The sequence below is a fragment of the Abramis brama genome (assembly GCF_963993115.1).
Source record: "Abramis brama genome assembly, chromosome: 9".
NCBI lineage: Eukaryota > Metazoa > Chordata > Actinopteri > Cypriniformes > Leuciscidae > Abramis > Abramis brama.
The window spans coordinates 4,341,100-4,351,586 of record NC_139971.1 but is presented as its reverse complement, the minus strand read 5'-3'; the positions used below and the strand labels follow the sequence as shown (position 1 = coordinate 4,351,586).

The 10,487-nt window shown below is 35.6% G+C and overlaps 1 protein-coding gene across 1 annotated transcript; it reads left to right on the top strand.

Moving 5' to 3' along the window:
- Positions 1-1,949: 1,949 nt before the first annotated feature.
- rbm7 (RNA binding motif protein 7) lies at positions 1,950-7,198 on the top strand. Its single transcript, XM_084123828.1, has 5 exons — positions 1,950-2,153; positions 3,007-3,169; positions 3,993-4,080; positions 5,931-6,024; positions 6,134-7,198. Exons 1-5 carry the CDS (start codon positions 2,061-2,063, stop codon positions 6,479-6,481), a joined length of 786 nt encoding a protein of 261 aa, XP_083979954.1. The 5' UTR covers positions 1,950-2,060; the 3' UTR covers positions 6,482-7,198.
- The last annotated feature ends 3,289 nt before the right edge of the window (positions 7,199-10,487 follow it).

Sequence of the window (10,487 nt, the reverse complement as noted above, 5' to 3'; positions counted from 1 at the left end):
TGATGTAGAAATCTTCACATAAAACTACTGTAATAATTGTCACATTTACCTGTGCCTTCAATATATCAGGGGTCAATTTTTATCTATTGGCCCAATCAGACGGGTTCAAATTTTTGCTTGCTGTCAAAATGCACAGAAAGTTATTGTTTTCATTGTTTTTGACCCATGTAACCTTGCAAACAGTGTTTTGAAAGTTTTTCATGCATAAAGACCCTTTTTTTCTTTTCTTTTTTCACACCGTTCTTCTTTCCACACTTGCACTCTTGATCCCACTACAACTATCAGCTTTCCATCAGGATATCTATTTTAATAAGGCTAAAACAAGGTAGGCTACATTGATTTTATAAATGACTGAAAATAAAGGCATGATGCTAATTTGCACCACGCAGAAATGTTGCAACAAGAAAGGTCGTGACCATAGACTCTAAAAAAAAATCGACACATCAATTAAATATACTGGAATTTATTCTACCTTGCAATTAGCTAACACGGTCACTTGTTAGAGTAAAATGACACGCATTTAATTGTATTACACGAGGTCGTGACTAAGGCAGAAGACACCATCCCTCATCTGCGACGTCGAGCAGTCTCTGTAGAGCAACACTGAGAGCTCGCCTCAGGAAAAGTCGGAGAACTACAGAGGGCATCTTTCTATTGTTGTATCGCTCCTTTTCTCCTCTCTCACTCTGTCTTTTACTGACTGAGATTTGTACAACATACACACTGGCTCAACAGAGATTCAACAGAGTTAGCTATATTTTTATGTTTTAGGAGTTCGTCGTCTCTGTTGAATGTCAGTGAAGTTCTGAAGGCGAACATTGCCATCTACTGTTGGATAACGGAACTACACCTAAAGTTGAAGTGTGTGTGTGCGTGCGTGCGTGCGTGCGTGTGAGAGAGAGAGAGAGAGAGAGAGAGAGAGAGAGAGAGAGAGAGAGAGAGAGAGAGAGAGAGAGAGACTGGCTCAACAAAACTTGGTTAAGCGATGGCAGTGACTTGTTATAAATCCATAATTTTTCACATTTAAAGAAAACCAAAAAAAAAATTGATACTACAACTATACCATTTTATTGCTGCTTTAGATTTTGTGTGAAAAGGTGCAAATATGTGATTGTCACTTTTGATTGTAAGTTTAATTGTTACTTGTCCCCCGCTTAAACATTTCCATGGATCTCAGATCAAACTGATCTTTAAGTAAGCCTAGAGCCTATCCTTCAAATATGAAATAGGCTAACACCAAACACAACAACAGCATCAAAACTATCCATCTCCATAGTTGAGTCAATGAGTCTTGAAAACAGAGCATTTTGCATATTACCATAATAAATTATAATACACATTATTTCAAGCAAAAAAATTAAACATTTAAAAGTTATTTTTCTTTTTTTCTGCACGGTCTTCATTTTGAACCATATCTGGGCCATGGAGTGACTCATTTGTAAATATCGCATGAAAATATTAACATCTCACTCCATCACTGTGTCACTTCTTTTCCAGTTTAAGTTTACTTGAGGAATTCCAGCTTGTTATATGTTATATGGAGCTCACCTACGTTTTATTCAGGACCGATTTTGAACTGCCAAACCTGAAGTCTGTAGGCCTACCTCATTTCAGTTTAATTCAAGACCAATACTTAGTAGTATTTATATTCTTTATAAATATGCTACTTTATCTAAAAGTAGTTTTTAAATAAGGTTGAAGACTAAAACGCCGAACACATGCTGTTCTTTATCTGTGACAGAGCCAACCGCAGTGTCAACAAGTGCAGCCTTCTGTGTTCTTGAGGTTTGACCGAAAGAAATCATTGTATTGATTTTTGCTTTATTTAAGGTAATTGCTACTTTTTAGCTCACGGTGAGTTAGATTCTCTAAAAAAAAGTGCACAATAGCGCCTCCCTGTGGTTGGAAGTGCTGGAACTGTGTGTCGTGAAGCGGCTGTTCATCACGACAGTTATTGCTCACACACGGCAAAAGCGTTTTAAAATACAGATGGGTTGATGATAAATTCAAGCTAACTGAGTTAACGCAATCAACCGGGTGGATTATCAATATTTTACAAAATGGGAATCGCCGACGAGGCTGACCGGACTCTGTTTGTCGGGAATTTGGACCCTCAAGTAACAGAAGAAGTTATATTCGAGCTGTTTTTACAGGTAAGTGCGTTAGCGTCATTGATTAGCTTGCTAATGCTAACGATAGACTGTTTGTTGTTGCTCGATTTGCAAACTAATTAGACGCGTGTTTGACAGATAAGTATCATCTTATATGAAGTGCCATCACCGTGTCTCTGTTATTTGACTCTTTTTTTTGTTTGATGTTTTATTTGATCAGTTAACCTGTAAGAGTATATTATGTGTTGTTGCGCTGTTGATATTATGTTATCGTTGTTGTCTTTTAACACACTGTCGCTCTAGTCATTCATTTACATTGTCTTTAGTGTGATTAATCTGTCGTTCATTAAGGCAATACACCACAGGTGAATAGAGTAAACATTTCAACGAATAGTTATCGCCATACCTAGATGATTAATCACAGTAACGTTACATTAAGACAATTGTTTTGTATTGCAGGATTTCTGTAATGTAATGTTTAAATATGCTATCATTATGCATGCATTTCAACATTGGATGAAGCCAGGTTTAAAATCCTTGTTTCATTTTGTTGAATGTAAATCAGGAAAATTATATATGAATAAACCTTCACAATAAATATCGTTTGGTGTATGCAAGTGTAGATTACTGCTTCTGTGCATGAGATAATCTTTGGGCGAAAATGGCCTTTAAAGATATGTATTGTAATTGAAATATACTGACACAAATAGATAGTGTAATAAAATAAACATCTAAATATGTATTTTGGATCTCTTTCTTTCCACTGGTCTTAAAGAAGACATGTTGAAGAAGCAGAATAGGCCAAAATCTCAAAAATAACCTGTGCATGAAGTGTTTTGCCAGTAGTGCTTCCTTAAGTGACATCAGAACTCTCTCCTGTATTTCTTTCCAATAGGCTGGGCCGTTAATCAAAGTCAAAATCCCCAAAGACAATGATGGAAAATCAAAACAGTTTGCATTTGTGAACTTCAAACACGAAGTGTCTGTGCCGTACGCCTTGAACTTGCTCAATGGAATCCGTCTGTATGGACGGCAGCTCAACATACAGTTCAGATCCGGTAGGAATTTCCATATTATACTGCTTTATTTGGTATTCATCATCATCATCATCCATCATTCCAGCATAGCCACTCACCAATCATTTCATGAGTTAGAACAATTTTTTACAATTGTCTTTAAGAACATGATGTTAAAAAAACCAAAACAGTAGTAATTAAGGTTGTGCCTCCATTTTAAACAAATTTAAAATTAACATTGAAGCCATTTATTTTAATGGTAGTTTTTGGTCATTTTGTGAGTGATTGTGCAAGTGTGCAAATTATTTGAAATAATATAAATTGCTCTTTCTCTGAAATGTTCTGCAATTTAGAAACAATGCATATCTGATGGTAAAACATTATTGAATCTGCATTTACAGTAAATGCCAAATGGAATTAATAACAAACTATATGAGGTGAATCCAGTACTAAATCAAGGAGATAATTGTTATTTTGAAAATGGATATATGAGCAGGTTGTATGATATGTTGGATTGGTCACTCAAGACTCACTCTTTCATATTTATTGAAAGGGGAAGAGAAACCAGTTTGTTTGTTTTTTACAAAGGAAGAGAAACCGGCTTGTTTTAAGACAAAATTGTTAGGCTAAATTGTAAACAATGTATTGAAATGGCATCGTAATCATAAAAAACCGCAAACGAGAACTGTTGATGTTTGCCATGAATATAGCCATAGCTGCATGTTAAATCATAAATAAATGAAACGATGCTTCACATTACAGAAATAAAATGGGCTGTGAAAGGGTTGTTATATTTACTTTATACATTAATTAGAAAAAGCAGTAACTGATTAATCATCATCTGAATCTGTTGTGCTCCTAACAGGCAGCAGTCACATTAATCAGGAAGGCAAAAGTCCGGCAAACTCTCAAAACCCCAGTCCAGCGAATACTCCAGGTCACCGTGGTGGAAGGTAATCTTTGTTATGAATGTAGTTATTCAGTGCTTATGTTTCCACCTGGTCAGAACATCTGTTTGAAGTGATCCCGTCACGAGATGTCAGCAGAGACGGATTTACGTACATGGTCTCTTGTGACCATTTGTGATTGGATTTCATCAAGTGGCGGGTCTCTGATTTCATGACTGCGTTCTTTACTTATTTTCTTTTGAATCTTTGATTGTGTGATTGTATATACAATACTATTCAAAAGATTGGGAAGATTTTTTTTTTTTCATGTTTTTGACACAAGTCAAAATGTGAGGTTTTCTTTTGTAACTTATTTTAAAATGAAATTTATTCCTGCAAAGGAAATCTGAATTTTCAGCATCATTACTCCAGTCTTCAGTGTCACATGATCCTTCAGAAATCATTATAATATGCTGATTTGATGCTCAAGAAACATTTCTGATTATTATCAATGTTGAAAACGGGTGTGATGCCTCATATTTTTGTTCGAATCAAATGACAGTAGTAGAATAGCTACAACAAATTAAATTCTGCCAAATTTTAAATGTAGCAATTTATCATCTTTTTTTATTTATTTTTATGTAGCAATGACATCCTGATCATTTATTCAAATGTAAAGAACATTAGATTATTCGTTTAACGACATTAATGGTCATATGAGAATTTACTTTCAGCTATTCGGCTAATTTGACATGTTCTGCGGCTCTTATAGGCTGCGTTTACACTCTCAATGCCCAGTTCTGATTTGTCGACTAAACACTCAACGGTGACCCGGAAAAGCTTAGGCTGAAAAGAAAGACGGCACAATTTGCAATTGGACGCAGACAAAATGATACAACCTTTTTTTTTGAGCACCATCTTTAAAGGTCAACAAAACATTGGGTTGAGCCTTCGTCTTCCCTTGCGCCATAGAAAAGAGTCATGTGATCGTGGTTGGTGTCCACCTGAGTTGATGTCATTCGCCACCGTCACTTTTTCAATGTACTACCCTCATTAACGGGAAAATTCACTTACATGGCAGATGCAAATGCACGACTTAATATAATATATATATATTAATATACAACTTATTTCTACATGTGGGTGAGGCCAGAAAACGATTTGAGAGTATCAGAATCCATGTGCTTTTTCCATGCCGTAATTAGTGTACTTGGACCATGCACTGTAGATGCGGCCCTAGACAAAATTAGTGTTGATTTGGTGAACAAGAAAGGGGTGGACACAAACATCCAATATTACAGTGTACTTAACAGTATTAATTATAAGTGGCAAGTTTTATAGTTTTGTAATGTTTACTATTTGAATCAACCCAATAAATTCAATAAAGATTTTACCCTTTGGACATATCCCACAAGTTGGCTGTGATCCTAAAGCTGCGCTCAGACTACAATGTGGCAACAGCACGACGGCCTTTATAATGTCTCCTCATGTAATGTCTACAGCAGGTTTCCACAACACAGTATTTTGTATCTCACTTCCCCGTGAGATGACATGCTAAATCTGGCATTATAATCTTAGGAATATCTTGTAGTGTGTGATGCGCCACGGTTTTCAAATCTTGTAGTGTGTGCAGGTTTGAGATTAGGAAGAAGAGAATCTGTGAAGATTTCACAATCGGTTAAGATTTTAAAACTCCTGTAGTCTGAGCCCGGCTTAACTTTAAGAAATGTATTCACGGGTGATTTAAGAACTTAAGTTTTGTCTTAAGAACAATGATAAGAAAAAAACTTTTTGGGGGGGTGGGATGCAAATTATCCTTTTATTTGTATTTTATCTTCTAAAATAAGAAAATGTCAGTTAAGAAGAATTGTTTGTTGAATGTGTGTTGTTGAGCTTGTGTCGTGTTGTTGTGGCAGAACCCCAGAGCAGATGAGCTCTCCGTCCTACTCTCCTCCTCAGAACATCCAGAGGTCTTTCAGCTCACCGGACAGTCTGCAGAGACAGGCAATGGTGAGAACACCTCCGCATTCAAACTTCTGTTCATTCATGTACATTTTACTGCTGCATGGACATGTGTAGATGTATACCCTGTAGCATTTAAAGTTGTTTTTTTGAATAGATGAACAACATGTGGCAGGTCCAGATGCAGCAACAGTTGCAGCAGTTTAACGGGGCCTTCCAGCAGAGCATGCAGCAGCTCCGGGGCTCTGGAGACGGTAACCCATGGCAACCGGACTGGTCTGGCCAGCGAGGTCATCGCCACTCTCCCCAGGACAATAACAACCATCACGGCAGAGACCAACGCCACGCAAACAGCGGGAACAACTACGACCGCCATCGGCGGGACAGCCAGCGGGGAGACTTGCATCACCAGGACGAGCGCAGTGGAGGAAACCGAAATCACACCCCTGAGAGGCGCAGAGACTCACGGGACGGCTCACGGGACGGCCGGTGGAAGCGCTTTTAAAAATCTACTTTAGTTGCACTTTTAGTTCTCCTGAAAACCTTTTTTTATCAACTGTTTTTATTATCTTTTGTTATCCTCAGATTTTTAAATCTGTTTAGGTGGATTACATATTATCTGTTAAAAAAAAAAAGTTAGCAGTACAACGGAAGGGGAGGGGGGGGGCAACAAATTTGACACAACAAGGTTAAGGCATTTTGACCAGAATCTCTTTGTTGAGAAACAAGAACAAAAAAAAAGAAAAGAAAAAAAGACTAAGGTCATTTAGTGTGACGGCCTGTTTTAAAAAATACATGTTTTGATCTCAGGGGGACGCCTATGTTTATATACATTTTTATTTTTAAGAATGTCCTTTTTGAGAAACTTCTGTATGTACAACATCAAAGTGCATAAAATAATCAGATTTGCTATGGTGGATTTTTGTTTTTATAGAAATTTGTAATTTCTCAGGATTTCACAGAAAAGCATCTGAAAACTAGTTTTTCTATTCTTTATGTTTGATTAACAATGTTTAATGTTTTTTAAAAAGCAGATTGTTTTACTTTCCACGTTCCTCTTTTGGGATGAGAATGGGATTATATTGACTCTTAATTAATCAAGACGCTCTTTAAAAACTTGGAACAGTAACTAGTTTTAATACTTTTGTAAATACACCATTTTTATTGTCAAGTGCAACATTTGGTTATTTGTTCGTTTTCATAAAAGTCACTGTTTCGCTGATCTTTTTCTGTTGTGAATTAATTTATTGCACTCCCTTACATTGCTTTACGTCCATATTAACACCATGTTGATTGGTTGCTATGATTCAGCTCGTATTTGTTAACTGATTATTACAAATTTCAAATGGTTCTTATAGTGAATTTAGTAGTCTGTACCAGTAGGTGGTGCCATACTTCCTTCCAGTTGAAGATATTTAGGCATAATATTTATAATTCTGGCTTATAATGTATACTTTTAAAATAATGAAAATGTAGGGTGTTACATGTAGGCTAAGTTTTTTCGGTAGATTTGAAAATTGTTTACATGCCCTAAAAACGTGAATGACATCAGTTTTAAGTTAAGTTAACAAGTTAACTTAAATTTAAGTATTGCACATAATAAAGTGTCAAGTTTTAAATATAAATTAGATCTACAGGAACATCCCTGCCATATCAGCATGAGGACAATTTTGCTTTTGCTTTTTTTTTGTACAGTTTGTTTTCGCGTTCTTTATCGAGAGCAATCTCATTCGCTCAGATGTTGATAGTTTGTTTTTGTCATACAATTAACTAATTATTTTTTTCCAAGAGTGCTTCTTGATATTTATAGGGAATAAAAAATAAATTAAAAAAACTATTTGCCCATTTATGACACGCCAACGTTATTCAATCACTCGAGAATGAAAATAAAACCCTTCGCCAAATTACTGTGGGCAACAATGATTAAAACTATAATCTAAATAATAAATATGGAATTTCCTGCAACCAGAGAAGTTTTCAAAATATGTAATTTGCCTTTCTAACTACCCTAAACTTTTTTTTTTTAATGCAAAAAATGGCACATTTATGACACGTCTTCCGTTCAAACATTAATTATTGAATCACTCGAGAATAAAAATAAAATCCTTCCCAAATTACTGTAAATAGTAGGCTAAATATGGAATTTCCTGCGACCAGGGAAGTTTTCAAAATATGTAATTTTCTCTTTCTTACCATAGCCTAACTACCTTTTTTTGTGTGCAAAAAATTTGGCAAAGGTATAGTCTGGGAAGTTGAACGGGAACATTAATAGTCGTGATGTGATTAGCAGAAGTATTGAGCTGCCGGTGGTCAGTCTTTTAATGTCCGATATAAGGTTTTATAATCTGCCCTTCCGAAAGTGCTTTAGCTGCTAACAGCGGCTCCCGGTGTGTGTGAAGCCGTAGGCTACATCCCCGCAAAGCTCCTCGGTCCAGAAGCGCCATGCATTAATCTGCGGAGGATCGTGTTCTCTGTGTAATGAATCTGCCGGACTGAATAAAGCGCTGGTTAATAGGTTGAGCTGCTCGGCGTCCGCGATCCCGGAGGCTTGAACTGCAGCTTCACACACTGTCTCTCTTCACACTAATATAGGCTAGGAATTGACTCCTGTGTCTCTGTGAGTATTTTTAAGTGAGTAGGCTTATCTTCATGTTCTATAAGGCTATACATTTTCTCTACAAAAAAAACAAAACAAAACAAAAGTAATAAAAAAATTTTTTTTTAAACTTTTTCATTGTTAATTTTAAGTTGAAATATTCTACCTGTTAAAAATAAAATTTTAATGTAGGCCTATGTATGTGTACAGATCGTGTTATGGAAAAATAGATGGATTATAGATGTCGTTATAGGCTACCACAACATCAGTGTAATATATATAGCCTATATATCAACGCAATTATTATTTTTGCTTTGTAAGTTAAATGTTAATTAATATGTTTGTCCAAAAAGTGAAAAATTTCATTACCTTATTTTATCCATCCATCCATCTAATATTTCATATCTATCTATCTATCTATCTATCTATCTATCTATCTATCTATCTATCTATCTATCTATCTATCTATCTATCTAATATTTTATATCTATCTATCTATCTATCTATCTATCTATCTATCTATCTATCTATCTATCTATCTATCTAGCCTATCTAATATTATCTATCTATCTATCTATCTATCTATCTATCTATCTATCTATCTATCTATCTATCTATCTATCTATCTATCTATCTATCTATCTATCTATCTATCTATCTATCTATCATCTATAATATTTCATATGTATCTATCCATCCATCCATCTATCAGTTCACAGGTGCCGCCGTGAGTCCACTTCACTTCCCATTTACTGTCTGTCAGTTTATCTTGATATTCTGTTTTATCCCTCTGTTTTAAAGCCAGCAACAGTTGTTCTCATTTCTTCCCTTTGATCGAACAAAAAGAGCTCAAAGCTTTTCCAGTGGAGATCTTTATATTTCCTTTACATAATCCCTCGCTTTGAACACGGCGGCTGTTATCTCGGACTCTCTGCGAGTTATATTTACTCTCATACATGGGAAAATGATAATCATTTGGACAGAGACACACAGAAACCCGACACTCACATCAAAGCAGCGCTCCATCTGTAATAAGCATCATAATGTCAAACTAAACTGCTGCTGTCTGGAAAGAGCTGTCTTTCTCACTGTTCTGTAACAAAAGCGAGAGAAATATCTGTTCACCTCCATCATTTCACACGGTCTGCACTGTCTCTGACACTGATATGAGCAACACTTCAGGAACACCTGTTGATTCACCAAACACTCTACAGAGGCAAAGCAGGGGGAATATGACTTCATTTATTTCAAAATATTCTTTTTACAACGATTTTTGCTAAATAAAAGGGAAATGTTTCTCACTGAATGTTGCTCATTGTTTCTGCCTAAAATGAATTCATGATGTTAGCTAAAACGGTGTGTTTTATTATCTTAACTGTAGCCTACATTTCTGAAATATGGACTTTACTTGGACACAGTCACCTCTGATAACAGATCAGATTCTGTGAAGCTGCTTTGGAATTGTGTTGTGAAAAGCGCTATGCAAATAAATGTTAATTTAACTGAAAATGAATTATCCATAGAGTTATATCGCCAATTATACATAGCCTATAGGCTACTTCAAATGTAGAGATTCACGCTCTTTTAAGTACTATTTTTGGGATCTCAGTGACTACTGAAAGTTTAATAGCCTACACAATATAGCCTACGCTATTTATTATTATTATTATTACATCAATTACATCATTATTAAATCATTGCTCCTCCAGAAACTAATACTAACCGCTAACAACTCAAAATAAAATGCATTCCGTCTGTAATTTATTCAATTCAAGTTACAACAGAAGTGTCGTTAACAATCGAATATTTGATTAGACTAGACTACTACATGATTAAGTTTAATGTTGCATTAAACATTTCCCAATTTTTAAAGTTAAGAAAACAAGTCATCATTTGATCAAATATAGCCCTGCAT

Excerpts from the sequence above, each read along its gene's own strand:
- rbm7 (XM_084123828.1), top strand. The coding sequence starts at position 2,061 with ATGGGAATCGCCGACGAGGCTGACCGGACTCTGTTTGTCGGGAATTTG. Across the intron at positions 3,170-3,992 it reads CAACATACAGTTCAGATCCG|GCAGCAGTCACATTAATCAG; the intron begins GTAGGAATTTCC and ends TGCTCCTAACAG. Across the intron at positions 6,025-6,133 it reads GTCTGCAGAGACAGGCAATG|ATGAACAACATGTGGCAGGT; the intron begins GTGAGAACACCT and ends TTTTTTGAATAG.